This window comes from Balaenoptera physalus (genome assembly GCF_965194825.1).
Source record: "Balaenoptera physalus genome assembly, chromosome: 7".
Lineage (NCBI taxonomy): Eukaryota > Metazoa > Chordata > Mammalia > Artiodactyla > Balaenopteridae > Balaenoptera > Balaenoptera physalus.
This window is the reverse complement of record NC_138886.1, coordinates 36216467-36234644: the sequence shown is the minus strand read 5'-3', so window position 1 is coordinate 36234644 and position 18178 is coordinate 36216467. Positions and strand designations below refer to the sequence as shown.

Below are 18178 nucleotides of genomic sequence, written 5' to 3'. Positions count from 1 at the left end.
GACAGCCACGTTATGTATAGAAAATGTCTGGAAAGATACACATATCTAAATAGCACTGTCACTACCTCTGGGATTATAGTAAGGAGAGGAATAAGAATGGAGAGTCCACCAGTCATTACCCCAACAGTGAAGAGATGGCAAACTCAAATTAGAATAATCTGAAGGGGGTTTATTTATAAAAGGAATAATTACAAAGTTGGGAGGTGAGGCCTACAGAAACCATAGGGGATGAATAGGACTAGCTATAGCATAACAATTATCACTCTGGCTCCCAAAAAGACAGGACACAGAGAGTACCAGAACCTAGGTAATATAAGGCCGGCTACCCTGAGAAGAGAGAGAATAAATATTCTGACCTCATTCTTCTCCTTCCCTTCAATCTCCTCTTAAGGCTGAACCCAACCAGAAACCAGAAGATCTGGGAACTCTTTCCCTGGGGCAGAGAACCAGGTGGAAATGGGTGAAGGACAGGCGTGGAGAAGTAAATAGAAGGTACCGGGCCCAGATTTCTTTTACCTTTTTATAAAATTAATTACATAAACAGAAGTACAATATCTTCATTAAAAATGGAAAACTTACATAGAAAGCTAAAATCCCACCCTCCATAATCCTGGATCCTTCTCCAGAAGTAATCATCTTTATTATCATCATTTTTTTTTTTTCCAACATAGCAGTCACAAATTGGGCCCTAGAGTCAGACAATCCCTTAGCCCTTCCTAGCTCTTTGACCTTAGATAAGTTGCCAAACCTTTTTTTTTTAAATTATTTATTTATTTATTTATTTATTTATTTATTTATTTATGGCTGTGTTGGGTCTTCGTTTCTGTGCGAGGGCTTTCTCTAGGTACAGCAAGTGGGGGCCACTCTTCATCGCGGTGCGCGGGCTTCTCACTATCGCGGCCTCTCCTGTTGCGGAGCACAGGCTCCAGACGCGCAGGCTCAGTAATTGTGGCTCACGGGCCTAGTTGCTCCGTGGCATGCGGGATCTTCCCAGACCAGGGCTCGAACCCGTGTCCCCTGCATTGGCAGGCAGACTCTCAACCACAGCGCCACCAGGGAAGCCCCATTATCATCATTTTGATGGGGTTTGTCACCGACTTTTTTCTAGACAGACACACATACTCACCACAATAAAACACACAGAATTGCTTTAGGAAGTGTTGTTTGCGCAACATGAACAGTATTAACCACCCTATTACTTTCTGCAACCTTTTTTTCTCACCATTTTCAGTTCAGCTATAAAATAATGCTCAAGAAACCAAGAGGAACAGTTTGAATCTCCTCAGGGTTGTTTACACCCTACCTCAGTGGTTCTCAAAATATCCCCACACTCCCCCAACCACTGCATTAGCATCACCTAGGAATTTGTTTAAAAGGCCCCACCCTAGTACAGTGAATCAAAAGTTCAGGAAGTGGGGCCCAGTAAACTTCCTTTTAACCAGCCCTCCACATGACTATTATGCAGGCTAAAGTTTGAGTGCCACTACTCCATCACCTGTGCCCTTGCTAGGAATCTGCTTTTTCACTAGATCCCGGGGTGATGCGTAAGTAAACTGAAGTGTTAAGAAGCCGGTCTACCTCTGAGCCATAAACCTAACCCCAATCCATATTACCCGCACCTATCCGCACACAGGGTATTATGAGTGGTTTCTGGGAATGGGAATGGGGGAGGCCAGCAAAAAGAGCAGTGGTTTTTAACCTCTTTGAATTTAAATCTATCACTCCTGTGGGAAAAAATCAGCACTGCATGCCCTAGTTAGGCAGAGCATGTTAGCAGTGTCTTTTGTGCGTGACAGATAGCACATAACTACCTTTAAACCACCCTGGAAATGTACCGCTCTTAGGTGTCAATATTATATCATAAGTTCTCATTTTTCTTTTAAAATAAGTTAATTTCAATGTTAACCCCAGGCATAATAAAATTACGTAAGACTAGCTAACCTCTGTTTGTATCACTAATACTGTAATGGGAATCCATTATTTTAAAACAAAGCGCAGGCATACACCTTTTCTGCTCTAACAAGGATACTTTTATCAACATTTACAAGTGTATCTACCCTCCACTTCCATGCTGCAGCCTCCACCTCTACAGAGCTTGTGGGGAGGGGAAAATGTCCCCAGAATTCCACCTTTAACTTCCTGCTGCCTCCCTCAAAGGCTGACATTTTCTTTCAAAACCTGCACCCTAAAGCCCCTCTTCCTTTGCTCTTGTCTCATTTTTCTCCACGGAGTCTTCAGGTCTGTCCTGAGTCACAGGCAAACATGTTGACTTTCTCAGGAAATCTGCCAAAGTAATGACATATACATCTGTGCTTGAGAATCATACTGTCTCATTGCTTAGGCAGCCTGATTCCGGCTAACACAACGATCTGCTTTTTTAAGGCACTTCCAGTTTCACTTCTAGTTCCTACCAGGCTTATGCCCCGCCCCAAGGCAGCACAGCCCCCTCTCTCTGAGCTTTCCTGACACAGGAAGTAGCACAGTCAATTCTGTGGGGCCCAAACCCAATTTGACTTGCCTCTCCCTTCTTAGAGCAATCTCAGAATCAAAATTTCTAAAGCTCCTTTTCCATCTGATAACTTTTCTTCCATACAAAAAAAGTTTTAATCAAGACAAAATAAATTTGGGCCTTGGGTTTTTAATTACATAGCATCAGGAAAAATAATATAACTATTCTATCAAACAATTCTATTTCGAAAGGAAACATGTTTCTAATAAAGATGTTAAAAAATAAAAAAAAAAGAAAAAGAAAAGAAAGGAACATTACATCTCAAAAGTGCTATAAAAAGATTTTGGTATGGTAAAACTAGTTTGATTTCTATCCCCACCCCACACAATTGTTTCTTAAAATCATTTATGGCAATTGAGACAGAGTTCATTTTTTAAAGATTTTCTTCTACCAAAAGCTAGACTCAAAATATGTACAGAATTACCTAAACATTCTACAGTCAAATTCTGACTTTAGTTTTATCTCATGGACATTAATAACTTCATGAATTAAACACAGATTCACTTTAAGGCAAATCTTTTGACTTGTTGCCTTTGTAGGGTTTTGGGTTTAACTGCTGTTGTTGGTTGTTGTTGTTAAGCACACAATGGTGGCTTTTATTTAAAGCTCAAAAATATCATGGAATAGTAATTTGTTTTCAATATATGCATAGTTTTTAATAGAAATATCGGATAATTAGATCAAAAGAATTCATGACTCATATTCTTCATATACAGCAAAGACAGTCAACGATGTCTTCCATTAGAGCCCCAAACATACTGTAACTCTGGAGATGTTCTGATGCTAAGGTTCTTAAAGAAACACAAACCAGTAAATGGGTGGAAATTCCTCAATTATCTGGATTTAATCAGCTTTTATCCTGCCTGAATAGAAGACTATCTTCCTCCTATGAATTCTCATATTGTTTAGTAATTTGAAAGGTGGAGAATTCATTTTTCTTTTCCAACTATCCATAAACAAAGAAAAAGACTGAGTTGGCAGTGCTCAACTCAAAAACAGGACATGTTCCAAAAGTCTAAAACTACTGTACCTCGTTTTGACCTTAGAATCCCATTTTCCCATAGAACATTTTCTAAATGGATGGCCCACCAACGCCTATTAAGCCCACAACATAAACGAAATAATATTAGAAACACTATAACTGCTTGAGAAAATTTAATCTGATTCCAACTTTGGGCCACCTAAAGACAGAATTTTCAACAAGCATTCCAACCAAGTTTGAAGTAGTTCATTTGGGAACCACTATGCTACATTATCTTCCTCAAATAATCTACTATGTCAGACAGCATCAACACAGCACCAGGCTCTCCAACTGATGCCTGAAATATTCATATTCTATACCACTGAATAAAGGGATATGTTTATACTTTAGCTTGTGACAAATTAAAGTTTATTATGGAAATTAAGAAGGCTAAAAAGAAGTCTAACATCCATTCTTATACTAATTTCAGAGAGGGAGGTACTCATATCCACAAAAAGGTGGGATTCTGAATAGGGCCTAATTTTTCTATGAGAAGTTTTGTATCTGCTTAAGTGACCAAACAAGCACTGAGTTAAGATCAATGTTCAGAATCACAGAACATGGGAGATTTTCTAAGAAGCAATTTAACTATGCCTGATCTGAGGTGAACCCACTCCAATGCAGGTACTCCTACTCCTTATTATGTGAAAAAGTAATGAATGACTAAAAAGAAAATTAATTAAATAATCCTAACACAAAAATTCAGAACTTAAAAGGAGTGTATTTCTCAGGAGGAACAAAGGTAAAACTGAAGACTGCAAATTCTCTCTAGTGGCTAAGACAGTGGTCACCTTTGCTTATATTCAATCTCGTTACCAAAACTTAACTGCTATGTTTGCTTAGGCTATCTATAAAGTGAGACGTAAAGCATGATGGCTAAAAATACAGACTCTGGAATAAGACGGCTTGGGTTCATATCCTAGATAACACTCTTAATAGCTGCGTCATCTTTAGCAAGTTATTTAACCTCTCTGTGCTCCAGTTTCTTCATCTGCACAATGAAGATGATAAAAGCATCAACCTTAGAGGACTGTAGTGAAAATTAAATGAATTAATCCAGGTAAGCCACTTAGAACAAAGCCTTGCACATAATAAGCACACAGTAAGTGACCACTGTTATCTAGATATTAAAAAATAAGCAGGATTTGGAGAAGATAGGAAAAATTAAAGCTGAAGCAACAATCAAACGAACAGAGGTGAAAAAGTGATACACACACATGGAAACAGGGCATTACACTTCCCTGCAGAATATTCATGAAGAATAGTAGAGATTGGAATAATGAAGACCCAATTATGCTGGCCTTGAATGCCAAACCAAAAAATATTTTACTTATAAGGCAGCCACTTAAATTTGTGACCTGATTAGATCTGTGCTTTAGCAATGTTAATTATCATGATTATAGCATATCACTACTATTTATGCAATTTTGATGTTCTCAAACCCAAAAATTTGTTTGGTCAACTAACACACTGTCGGAGTCTATTGCTAAACTGTTGTGTATGTGAATCAAATCTGAAATCCTCACTGTGTCTGGTACATAGTAGGCATTCAATAAATGTTTTATTGTTACTTTTACTGGCCACCAGAGCAGTGAAGTAAACAGTCAGAGGTTATATGTATATGTATTGTAAGAAATATGCATTATAAATGAAGCAAATGAAATAGCCAAATAACAGCTCGTAAAATGTTATGTCACTGCTGAGCAGTATACTTGCCTAAAACAGGGGTAATCACCCTTACTTTTCATTAAAAGCAGATAAAATGGAACCTTGTATATTTTTAAATCTCATAAAATTTAGCTGTCAGATTTATACAGTCTTTTTAAGGATTATTTGGGCAATATCTTTGTAATGGACTACCCAGTATTCTTATGTGATGATAAATTTAAGGCAGATTTCCTCAAGATATCTGCACTCCCATGTTCATTGCAGCATTATTCACAATAGCTAAGATAGAGAAAGAACCTAAGTGTCTGATGAATGAGTGAATGAAGAAGTTGTGGTATATACATACAATGGAATATTATTCAGCCATGAAGAAGAAGGAAATCCTGCCATTTGCAACAACATGGATGAAACTGGAGGACATAATGTAAAGTGAAATAAGCCAAAGAGAGAAAGACAAACACTTTAAGATGTCACTTATATGTAGAAGCTAAAAATAATAATAATAATAATTTGTTTTTTAATATAAAAGTCAAACTCATGGAAACAGAGAGTAGAATGGTGGTTACCAGGGCCTGGGGAGTGGAGGAAATGAGATGTTGGTCAAAAGGCACAAGCCTTCAGTTATAAGATAAGTTCTGAGGCTCTAATGTACAGCATGGTGACTATAGTTAATAGTACTGTATACTTGAAATTTGCTAAGAAAATAGATCTTAAGCATTCTCACCAAGAAAAAAGGTAGTTATGTGAGGTGATGAATGTATTAATTAACCTGACCATGGTAATCATTTCGCCATGTACACAAACATCAAACCACCACATTGCACACTTTAAATACATAAAATTTTATTTGTCAATAAAAAAGGGAGAGAGAGAAAGGAAGGAAGGAAAGAAGGAAGGAAGGAAGGGAGGGAGGGAGCAGAAGGAAGGAATGAAAGAAGGGAGAGAGGGAGGGAGGAAGGGAGGGCGGAAGGAAAGAAGGGAGGCAGGAAGGAAGGAAGACATTTGAGACACTAGTAAAAGTAATATACTAATAGTTAACATAGTAAAAAAAAGTGTTCACTAGAAGATTGACTGCCAACAGATCTCAGAAGCACATCATGACAGGATGGTTGATATAAGAGGTTACTAAACACATATCCCCAAATTCACTGATTTTTTTCTGGTGGTGGTAGGGGGAAATCAGCTTCCCAAGATGTCAGTCAGTGCTAACTTTTAGAAACTTAAAAAAAAAAAAAAAAAAAAAAAAAAGATTAGTAAGAGCACCCCATGGATAGTAAGCAAGTTATAGATTTGGCTTTCTTGGGCAATCAATCATTCTGGCAACACAAGCATAAAACAAAGTAGGCCTGGATTTCTACATACCTTCTTGTAAAGTACTTTTTTTTTTAATATAAGTTTATTTATTTTTTATTTATTTATTTATTTTTGGCTGTCTTGGGTTTTCGTTGCTGCACGCAGGCTTTCTCCAGCTGCGGCGAGTGGGGGCCACTCTTCGTTGCAGTGCGTGTGCTTCTCATTGCGGTGGCTTCTCTTGTTGCGGAGCAGGGGCTCTAGGCAAGCGGGCTTCAGCAGTTGTGGCACGTGGGCTCAGTAGTGTGGCTCGCGGGCTCTAGAGCACAGGCTCAGTAGTTGTGGCGCACGGGTTTAGCTGCTCTGCGGCATGTGGGATCTTCCGGGACCAGGGCTCCAACCTGTGTCCCCTGCATTGGCAGGCGGATTCTTAACCACTGCGCCACCACGGAAGTCCCACTGTAAAGTACTTTTCACTTACAGTTTTAGACTAGGAAAAAAAAAGTTCCCGCTGTCTTGTGCTTTTTAAAGCTTCAAGTATCTTGCAAGTATTAGAATTTAAAACCTTGAAATGTATTCACTTAAACACATTCCTGTCAGCATTACCAACAACGCTCCATTATCCATTTTGGTACTGTCTCCAGATGCTTTTAATCCCCGCCTGACTTCTCCCTACCAACAAGTACTTGGATACCATCTTTACCCTGTCTGCCCCCATTACTTGGTTGTGCTTAGGGAATTATAATTACAGTGATCCCGCCTTTAAAACATCCTCAGAGCACAAAGCGTCTTTGTATGATTGGGGGTGAGGGGGGCGCCTTCCAGGCTCCACAGCAAAGTGTGGGTGGTGGCAACATAGGCAGCAACAAAAGAAGAGGAGCTGGGGCCACTCTGGAGGCCTTCAGGTCTGGTTCAATATTGTTCGAGGGGTTTTACTTGTGGGTGTCCAGCCCAAAGGTTCTACAAAGCCTCTGCACCCCTCCCATGAGGAGAGTAAAGAACAGGACCTGTTCTGACAGATGGAGAGATCACCACCAAGCCCAAAAGGGCAGGGAGCAGAAGGAAGCATGAAAAGGGGGAGAAAAGAAAGCAGTAGCTGAAACATACTCCTTTGTGCTGTTCTCAGTACTTCAGGTAATGAAGTCTCTGACAGTGAAGCTATCACCCCAATGAATCAGTGGCTAGTACTGGTATTACCAGCACCCAGTAGGTGCTCACTCAAACACGTATTCAGGCGGCAGCAAAAATCTACATAGGAAGACAAATCTATTAAAAATTTTAAAAAATAAAATAGCCTAAAAGCCAAATGAAAATACTTTTTAAAAATTATTAGAGTCCCATCTTCTAGTTGCAAAAGTGATTATGCAATGAATACTTGTTTTACTTTGCCTCCCCTACTACTTCAGTGTAGTCTTCAAAACTGCTCGCTTTCCAGCTCTGTGACAATAAAACAGACTTCAACTAAAGATCAGTGAGCACCATCTGCAAACACTGAAATCAAAGGTGCTGAAGCAGAACAGATACTGACAGGTGACTGTCAACTCAAGGTACATCCCAGAAGCACTACAAAATGTTCTACTACTTAATTGCTTGCAGCTCTCTCTTCCATGCATGTATTTCTTCCTCTTTACCACCTCTTCCCTTCTTTCAACAGGGTCAAATGGTTATATCAAAACTTACAATCTCTCCCTCATTTCTACGCATATTTTATCACAAAAGCAGACAATACAGTGACAGCTTTCCATATCATGACTGGAGGGGGCTACTGATAAAACTCTAGTATAATCCCATCATTCTCCTCCACCTGCCCAACATGGTTAACTGTCCCAAGCAGTCCCTAGAATAGCACTAATATCCATTTAAACTAAGAACAGAAAAAAAACCCTGAAACTGCTTTGGGTGAGGCTTATAGGTGAGAACTGTTTATTCTCCTTGTGTAGGCATAAGACTAGTTTTGTTAAACATTTTCAGTTTTATTTACATACATTTTCTTTAAAAAAAATTTCTTCAAGACAGCAACAAAAGCACAATGGAACCCTCTATCCATCACCCTCAATCATGTTTAAAAATAATAATAAAAAAGACAATAGAAACCACTTCAAATTGTACCTCTCCCTTGAGCCCGCAGAACAGCACTCTTCCATGACAACTGTTCTGAAAAACACACTGCCGTTATTTGCAAAAGCAGTAGGAAGTCCAGTCTTGTCCTTGGTTCAGCACTCCCCCTTCCTCTCTCTCCAAGAAAAAATGAAACAGCAGGAAGCGTAAACAACCGCTTAATGGAAAATACAAATGGGCAAATATTTTCAAAATTGGCTAAAAAGCCTCAGGTCTTAAGAAATTCAGGAATACTAGTGTAGGGGGAAATAGGAAGAGAAAAATAGTATCGTATTTCCCCCTCAAAGTGAGCACTATGTGACTGCATGAGCAAATGTGGCATATAGCTACTTTCTCTCCTTCACTTACCAGATGCTTTTGTCTTTTCAATGACTTCTTTCTCATTGTCTTTCCATAAATAATGGTATTTATCAAATTGTTTATTCTGTACAATTTCTCCAGACCCATAACAAATTTTACAATTTTGAGCTGAACTCTTTGGTTCAATTCTTCGGTTCAACTGAGCATGGTAATGAAAAGCCAGGGGTAGGCCCTTTCCCATGAAAAGTTCACATAGAGAAAACTCGTTTGGAGTCTCAGGCCTAGCAGCGACCAGCCCTCTTCACAGAGCCTGTGGTGAATATGGACGGGTAACAGCTGGACCAACAGTTCCAAAGCCGCAGGGCCATGCTAGTTCACAGAGCACCTTTGTGAGGATTAGAAAAGGGTGCCCCCACTAAGGGGACACAGTTTCCACACAAGGTGTTCATCTTGGTAAGCGGAGCACAAAATGGGTTTCTACTCCCACTTGCAAAACAAAACAAGCACCCAGTGCTGAGAACAAGCTATACAACCCTAATCAGCAGCCTTGCAAAAGTGTACCTGGGGCAAAACTGCACCTCCAAAGTAGGTCTCCAGAAAGAAGAACGTCACCAACAACAAACAGCATTTCACAAATTTCATTACCAGAAATCCTCACACATGTTAATATAAGTTCATTCATAAACATATTAGGACCAGAGGAAAAAGGGTCTAGCAAAGAAGGAAAACTAGCAAATTTGAGAGAAAGGAAACTCTTCCATCTAGAGGAATAATCAGTTGTTCCTAAAGCCCCCAATCTTTGATTACAGGTTCAAATAGCTGAACTTCAAATGCATGTGCTAAGCTAAAACATGCAAACAATCACTATCATCTGCAGAGAAAGGCATGATCACATACATTTACCTTTGGGGGTTTACTTTCTCCAATTTGCTAGTTTTCCTTCTCAGTCAGACACTTTTCTGCTCCTATCCTAACTATAAAACCATACACAGTGATACATGTGGTTAAAGTTTATAAAACCTGATAAACAGCCTTGGTGGGTGGTGGGCCCCTTAGCTACCTGCATGAAAATAAGAGGAACAGACAACCTGGATTATGAAGGGTTTAACATTCAATGGCTTCCAACCCGATCATTCTTTTATGCCCTACAAAAGAGCTAAATATCACATGGGTCCAAATTAGTCCCACTCATGCAGGAGGGGCAACAGAAGGCAGCCTGGGGACTAGGCTGGTCAAAGCTGAGAAGAAGTACAGCCCACAGTCAGAAGAAACCTTAAGGCAGTGGTTCTCAAACTTTAGTGGGCATGAGAATCTACCAGGGAACATGTTCAGAATCAGATTTCTGGGTCCCTCCCTACATTTGATAGATCAGAATGTCCTGGAGTACTTATATTTTGACAAAACTCAAACTGCTGACCTAGGTCCACCAGAAAGTTTAGAAAGACTGGGAAATCCTCCACGTGCCTATCAGCTGTTCCAAAATAAAAGTCATCCATCACAAAACTAGGCTTTGCGGGTCAGAATGGGGTGAGAAAAGGATCACCAGCCAGCATGCCTAACAGGCTGTGCTGGGCTGGATCCTGTAGCTAGAGTTTCACTATTATGGGACAAAAACCCTCTGCTATGTAAACAAGAAATTGTTTTGCATGTGAGAAATATTTCAAACATCTGAAAAATATTTAAATATCTCTGTACCCTACATCCAAGATAAGCAAATCTTAATTTGCAATTATCTGATTCAGGTTTAATAATAGAATACTAGATATAACTAAAGCCCTCTGTGTACCCCTGATCAATCCCATTCCTCACCCACTCTCCTGAGAGATAACCACTACTCTGAATTTGGTGTTAGCTGTTACCATGGATGTTTTTATACTATTACTACATATGTACACAGACACAGACAATATTATTTTGCATGTTTTCATATTTTATGCAAGTGGAAACATTCTCTAATAATTCTTCTGTTACTTGCTCCCCCAGCCCCTGTTATGTTTGTAAGATTCAACCACTTTAATGCATGTGGTTATAGTTTATTTTTCACAGTGCTCTAATATTCAATTGTGTGGGACTATCTAACAATTTATGTATTTCCCTATCGGTGGACATTTAAGCAGCAATAAACATTCTTGTACTTCTTTTGTACTTATTTTCTTGGGCAAGTATGCAAAGATTTCTTGAAGTATATACCCAGAAATGGACATTTTAGGTAAATAGATTTGCTTGCCCTCCTTCAGCTAGACATCACTATGCTACTCTCCAGAGTGACTGTGTCTATTTACATTCTCACTAGCAGTATATAAAAGGTGATTTCCCCATAACCTTACTAACACTTGGTTATCACAGCATTTAATTTCTGCCAATCTGATGAGTGTGAAATGGCATGTCACTGATGTTTCAATTTGCATTTCCCTAATTTTAAGTCTTTGACAAGTAAATTTTCGTACTTTTATATATATCTGTCAAATATGTTTTTCTCAGTTTTTTAGAAAAATTTAACCCATCTTGTCTGAATCAGGGCAGTTCTTCCTAAAGAACCTTGCCAACAGCCACAACTGGAAAGCTGAGGTGCGGGAGGGCAGCAAGAAAACAGCTGACTTAAACAAGGAATCATCTTGGACAAAGAGCCCTAATTAATGCATTTGCTAATTAGTCTTTCCCTTCCCTCTTTTGTCAAGGCTTACTTCCAAGACAATACTACGGGCCTGCAGCCTTAGAACATGAGAGAGAATGGGGGGGATGGGGAGTACCCAAAACATTATGTAAAAGTACTTACAACTGTCTTTACTCAAAGAAAATGATGTGATTGCAGACCAATACTTATTACTCAACCTTGTAAGATACCATCCACCTCTAACAGACTCCTTTCAAGCTCATTACCTTTGGCTCCCTCTTTGAAACAGCCCAATCTTTTTCTCTACACTAGACACTGTCCCCCTCCCTTCAAGCAACCCTTTCATCTCCCTTCCCCCACAGTGACTAAATTTCCTCCTTTTCCCCCATTCTACAGCTTCTATTTTCTAGCTCCACAGGACCCTCTTCATTGACTATAACACTATTCTCTCTCCGTTGCCTCTAGAACCCCAAATCCCTTTCCAAGATGCATCCACAAAAAAAACCCACCCGAAAGAAAAACGGGAATCCCATGCAGTACATGGCCCTCTTCCATGCCAGGCAGGTGGGTGACCTGTCCCAATCCTCTCACTTCCTACCCCTTCACGCCTGGGATAGCTGTTCTTTCTCTGGGGGTTCCCCAAGTGTGACAGGTCCAGACCACCTGGGAAAACCTCATTTGGCTTTCTGTGGCAGAAACGTCTTTACTAGGGCCATATATATATATACACTTGTTTGGGGCAGGAACGAAACTCGGGCCATTTCGTGAAAAAGACACCTTACAGGCGTCTCCACAAAAGCAGGCAGGCCTCCCTCCTATTAATTCCAGCTGGATTGGTTTAGTCCGTGCAGTGGTGGGAAAGGTGGCCTGGCAGAGACCAAATGGTCCCCCCAGTAAGAACTTTCCGAATCTCTGACCCACTCACTCAAGAAAGCCCTCTTCCCCGAGAGGGCAACCTCACAGGAGTCTCTCCCCCTGCGGCTCCCCAGGACACCACCAATCCCCCAAATCAGCCGCCGCTCTCCTCCGTCCCAGCCTGCAAGAGATCCTTTCTCCTAAGCCAGCCCCAAAAGCGCTGGGTGGGCGTGCCTGGGGCCGGGGCCTAGCGCCCCCTCCTCCGCGATCAATCTCGGTTCTCCGGGGCTAGGGGCTCTTCCTCCTCCCAGCGCCCCCTGCTCCGGGCCCGCGCCGGCCCAGAGTGACCCTGGGTTCCAGCCAGGTTACGACTTTCGCCGGCTATGTGACCTTGGGCAAGTCACTTCCCCCGTAAACCTCCGTTTCCTCCGCCGCCCAGAGGAGACCTAGAGAGGTCCTGCCCTGCCCACCCCAGAGGAGGGGGTTACCCACCAGGGGGGAAAAGGCTTTGTGAGCCGCTCCGCGCAGCGGAGACGCAGGGCTCACACGGGCTCCGGGGCCGGACTAACCTGACCCGGACAACGCTCCACCCCCGCCGCGGGGCCGGGCGGCTGGACCACACGCCTCTGGGCGCCCTCCCAACACACACGCCCGAGACCAACCCACGCCCCTCCCCGCCTGGTCCGCTCCTGGACCCCGTACCTGCTCCCGGCGCTCTGCCGCAGGCGCCGCCACCTTGGGCGCCCGCCCGGAGAGGCCCGTGGCCCGGAGGGCTGAGGCGGCCGGCTGCGGCGGGCTCGGGCCGGGGCGGCGGCGGCAGGGGGCGCGGGCGGCGCGGGGCCCCGAGCTCGGCGGGGCCCGGCCTGGGAGACGACGACTGAGGCTGGAAGTGCGCGGCGGCCGCGGCTGCTGAGGCGGCGGCGGCGGCGACCGCGGCGGCGGCGCTTCCGCTCATGGCGGGGCCGCGAGCAGCAGCTCCGCCTGCGACTCGACTCCGGCGCGGCGGGCGCTGGCTGGGCCCGGGCCGGCAGCGGCGGTGGCGGCGGCGGCGGCGGCGACGGAGGCGGCTCCCGGAGAGGGAGGAGGCGGAGCCGGGAAGCGGCGGCGGCAGCGGAGGGGGCGGGGACGCGGAAGGGGGTGGGGACGCAGCGCCGCCGCCGCCAATGGGCGGCGAGCTCCTCGGCCGGCCGAGGCTCACGGGCTGGGCGGGCGGCGCCGTGGGGCATCTTCTGCTGCTGAGGCGGGGAGGCTAAGGGCCGCCCGCGGGGAGAGCCGAGTTTCGGGGGCTGCTCCGCCCCCGGTCCGCCTCCGGGGTAAGGCCGCGGGCCTCCGGGGCAAGGCCTCGCGCCACCCAGGCCCGGCTGTGCCTGGGGCTCCGCCGCGGCTGCCTGTGGCGCCGATGTCGGCGCCCGCGAGTTTGCCGGGGGCTTGGCCCGGGTAGGTGCTGCCCGCCCGCCCGCAGGCTCCCATTCCACGGGTTGTGCCGCTTCGGCCTCCTTCCTCCACCTCTCCCCACTCTAGAGCCACGGACTCCTCTCCTCTCCCTCTCTTGGCTGTTTCCTCAAAGTTTTTCCTTTTCAGACACTTAGGAAAGAAACTCTCCCTTCCCTTCTTGGGCTGTGTCTCAGTGGTAAATCAGTCCCTGTGGACCCAGAGAGGGTAGCAGAAGCAGAAACGAAACAGATGGAGATGCGCTGCCTTCTCTGAGTCTAGAGACCCATCTTGAATTATGAGCAGAAGCGAGCCTGATCCCTCGCCCCTTTCTCTGACTTTATCTTCCTCTTTCTTACTTTAGACCCCCTTGTTGCTAAAAGACAGGAAACCATCCAACTCGGCTGTGCCTAGTCTCAAGAAAGGGAGGGACTGTGAGGTGCAGAAAGGCTTTCGAGATGTGCTGACAGTTTTCTTATGAGAGAAGAACTCTGCAGATTCATGACCCCCTTGCACCCTCCTCTCCTTGGATGTGATGTTAGTTACTGAATCCATTTTCCTTTCATGTTTCTCTGACTCTCAAATCAAAGCCATAGGGGAGCAAAATAAAGTCAGTCCTGTACTAGGAGTGCCTCTAAGTACAGCCGTGGGGGTAGGAGTGCAATTAAACTGCTGAATAGATCATTTCAATAAAGTATTATGCTCAGCCTTTCCCAACATGCAGCCACCAACTGGGGACTGAGCAGGTAGAGAGAGAGCTACAAGTTGACAAGGCATGGTGCTACAGTGGTGGGCTGGCCGCATGAGAGAAGTGGGGATGAATCTTCGGCAACATACATTTCAAATTACACCCTAACACTTAACTAAGTGTATGATCTTTTCATTTATACAATCGTGACCAATGCTAGACACTAGGATACATTGATAGAGATACAGTACAGGACTTTAAAGAGTTTACAATCTCCTTGGAGGCTGGTGAGATATATTCTTAGAAGTTAAGAATTTAAGGATGAGTAGGAGCTTACCAGGTGGAGCAGACTGAGGGAAAGTGGACTGGGAAGACATTAAGATTATAATCAGCCAAAGCACCTAGTATTTCCTGAATCCCACCCTTGACTTTCTGGTCGCAGAGAAGTCAGGTAACATCATATTACTAGCTGGGTTTGGTTCCCAACGCCTACTGTAGAATGCCCGTAATCTATAGCGGTCTTAACTCTTTTGATAGGTCTCACAGCCTTGAATGAAATCAGGCCTATTTCCACTCCAAAGCCCAAGCTCCGGTTTCAGCTCTTACAACTTCAGTTTGGTCACATGTTTTGCCCACCATCCCTAGAAGAAAAGGGGTAGGAAAGCAGTTTGATCCAGTAACCAAAGAAGCCCACTGAGGCTGCCTTGCAGACCAGGAAGAAACAAGGGAGAGGGCCAGGCCAGGCCCTGGGCCGCCTCACCTTAACAGTTAAGGGATGCAAAAGAAAGAATGGATGACATCCATGTGTCCTGTGACCTTTATCTCTGAAAATTTCCATCCTCCAGCAATGATCGGGAAGAGAGACAAGCATGATGTGTTTAGGAAACCACAAGTTTAATAGGGCTGGAGCACAGCCTGGGTGGTGAGCTGAGAGATCAGACTGGAGAGTTAAGAAGAGACCAGAAGACCATGAAGAGTCTTGAGTGCCGGGTTGAGGCATTTGAACTTACCCCAAGTAACTAAAGGGAGCTATTGAAAGGTTTAATGAGAGTGACATGATCAGATTAGACTTTGGAAAGACTCTGGCTGCTTTGTAGAAAATAGAGTGGAAGGGAATAAGAAGAGAGGTAATGAAACCAGGTAAAAAGCTATCATAATAGGCAAGGGATGAAAGTGACCCAAACTGAGGCAGAGATGGTAGGAATAGATATTAAGGTAATAGAATCACCAAGACATAGCTGTTGAGGGAGGTGAGAGAGAATCAAAGATGACAGATTTTTGGTTTGGGCAACTGGGTGATAGTGGTGCCATTCCTGAAGGTAGGGAATACAGGATGGGGAAGAGAGAACTATGATCCTGGTTAATTCAGTTTATTTCCCTAATCCTCACTAACCTCATTCATATAAGGCAGAAGGGCTGAGGGAGTTGCCTAGAGTCACTACTGTACAATTACTAACGTCCTTCTAAGATTGGCACCGGTAGATTTACAAGGAGAGGCAAGATACCAGAATTGCCCTTTTCACTTTTTGTTTCCATTTTGTTTTATTATGGTAAAAAATACATATCATAACTTTATCATTTTAACGATTTTCAGGTATACAACTCAGTGGCATTAGCTACTATCTTAGTTCGGGCTGCCATAACAAAATACCATAGGCTGGTGGTTTAAACAACCGAAATTTATTTTCTCACAGGTCTGGAGGCTGAAAGTCCAAGATCAAGATGCCAATGTGGTCAGTTTCTGGTGAGAGCTCCCTTCCTAGCTCATAGATGCTGATTTCCCACTGTGTCCTCACATGGTGGGGAGAGAAAGAGAGCAAACTCTCTGGTGTCCCTTCTTATAAAGGCACTAATCTCATCTTGAGGGCCCCACCCTCATGAGCTCAAAACCTAAAATCTCCCCAAGACCCCATCTACAAATCGTATCACATTGGGAGGTTAGGACTTCAACATATGAATTGGGCGGGGGGGGTAGGGTTGCATAATTCGGTCCATAGCAACTACATTCACAATATTCAACCATCACTACCATACATTTCCAGAATATTTTCATCATCCCAAACAGAATCTCTGTATCTATTAAACATAATTCTCCCACTCTCCCCTCCCCCCAGTCCCTGGTACCTCCCTCCATTCTACTTTCTGTCTCTATGAATTTGCCTATTCTAAGTACCTCATACAATATTTGTCCTTTTGACTTTGGCTTATTTCACTTAGCATAATGTTTTCAAGGTTCAACTATGTTATAGCATGTATCAGAATTTCATTTTTTAAAGCTGAATAATACACCATTGTATGTATACACCACATTTTGTCTATCCATTCCTCCATCAGTGGACATTTATGTCGCCTTCACCTTTGGCTGTTGTGAATAATATTGCTATGAACATTGGTATGCAAGTATTACTTGAGTCTCTGCTTTCCATTCTGTTGAATTCTACCTTGGAGTGGAATTGCTGCATCATATGGTAATTCTATGCTTAACTTTTTGAGGAACCACCAAAATGTTTTCCACAGTGGCTATACAATTTTACATTCCCATCGACAATGCACAAAGTTTCCAATTTCTCTACATCCTCATCAACACTTGTTATTTTCCATTTTTTATTTTTTATATTAGCCTAGTCATCCTAATGGATGTGAAGTGGTATCTCATTGTGGGTTTGATTTGCATTTCCCATTTCACTTTTCAGCCCAGCATATCTATTACTTGCATTTGTCTTCCAGCATGGTTTGCAAAAATTTGGGGGGGGGGGTGTTGGTAAAGGAGGGAGACTGTAAGAAAATACTGGAAGAGTTATTTCCTGAAAACTTGTAACAATGATAGACTTCTAACTTTATTATTTATTTATTTTTGGCTGCATTGGGTCTTCGTTGCTTCGCACGGGCTTTCTCTAGTTGTGGCGAGGGGGGCTACTCTTCGTTGCCGTGTGCAGGCTTCTCATTGCGGTGGCTTCTCTTGTTTCGGAGCACAGGCTCTAGGCGCACGAACTTCAGTAGTTGCAGCACGCGGGCTCAGTAGTTGTGGCACACAGGCTTAGTTGCTCCACAGCACTTGGGATCTTCCTGGACCAGGGCTTGAACCTATGTCCCCTGCATTGGCAGGCAGATTCTTAACCACTGCGCCACCAGGGAAGTCCCACAATGATAGACTTCTAATATGTAAAACCAAAAGAAGAGCAAGATAGTCTTGGCTATGCTGCAGAATAACACTCTGCAACCTTAGCGACTGAAGGACTCCAGATGAGTGACAGTGACAGTCATAACCATGCCCAGAAAAGGCAGTGGAAATAGCAATGCCAAATGGAAGGGGCTGGAGCTGGAGATAATGAATTTAAGTACCAATACCATGTGACTGCACTTGTTCACAAGCACATCACAAACACCTGTGAAACACCTCTGAGGTTTCCCTGAAACACCTGGGGCTATATATTGCAGGGTGTGGGTGAGGGCAAAGGAACACAGGCTGACCATTTTTCTTACTGTTACAACACTAACAAGTGTTAGTTTCTATTTGCTTAGGCTAGATTCCTAAAAGTAGAATTGCTAGGTCAATGTTTTTAAAGATTTTACTTTCCAGAATGATTGTAGTAGCAATTTATTTATTTAGTCATTTATTTATTTTTACTTAAATAGAGGGGATTAACTCGATCCTATTCCTCACTTGCAAAGCCTCTCACATTG

At 43.5% G+C, this 18178-nt stretch overlaps 2 protein-coding genes and 1 long non-coding RNA gene across 7 annotated transcripts in view; 1 reads left to right on the top strand and 2 right to left on the bottom strand.

Annotated features, from left to right (window-relative positions):
* RNF38 (ring finger protein 38) overlaps nucleotides 1–13427 on the bottom strand; it is a 123593-nt gene extending 110166 nt beyond the window's left edge. For 3 of the 5 annotated variants that reach the window (XM_082468656.1, XM_082468659.1, XM_082468660.1), the window contains exon 1: nucleotides 13078–13427. In XM_082468656.1, coding sequence (XP_082324782.1) covers nucleotides 13078–13330 — 253 coding nt within the window. In that variant the 5' untranslated portion in view covers nucleotides 13331–13427. The remainder of the gene's footprint in view (nucleotides 1–13077) is intronic. The other 2 variants (XM_082468661.1, XM_082468664.1) reach the window with 2 other exon arrangements.
* The window catches only part of CCIN (calicin), a 399321-nt gene that overhangs the window by 250227 nt on the left and 130916 nt on the right, over nucleotides 1–18178 (top strand). The gene's annotated exons all lie outside the window — the stretch shown is intronic.
* LOC309663989 lies at nucleotides 750–13053 on the bottom strand. Its single transcript, XR_014265546.1, has 2 exons — nucleotides 6561–13053; nucleotides 750–6417 (listed from the first exon to the last, which is right to left on the bottom strand). It is a non-coding gene; the product is annotated as an uncharacterized lncRNA (long non-coding RNA).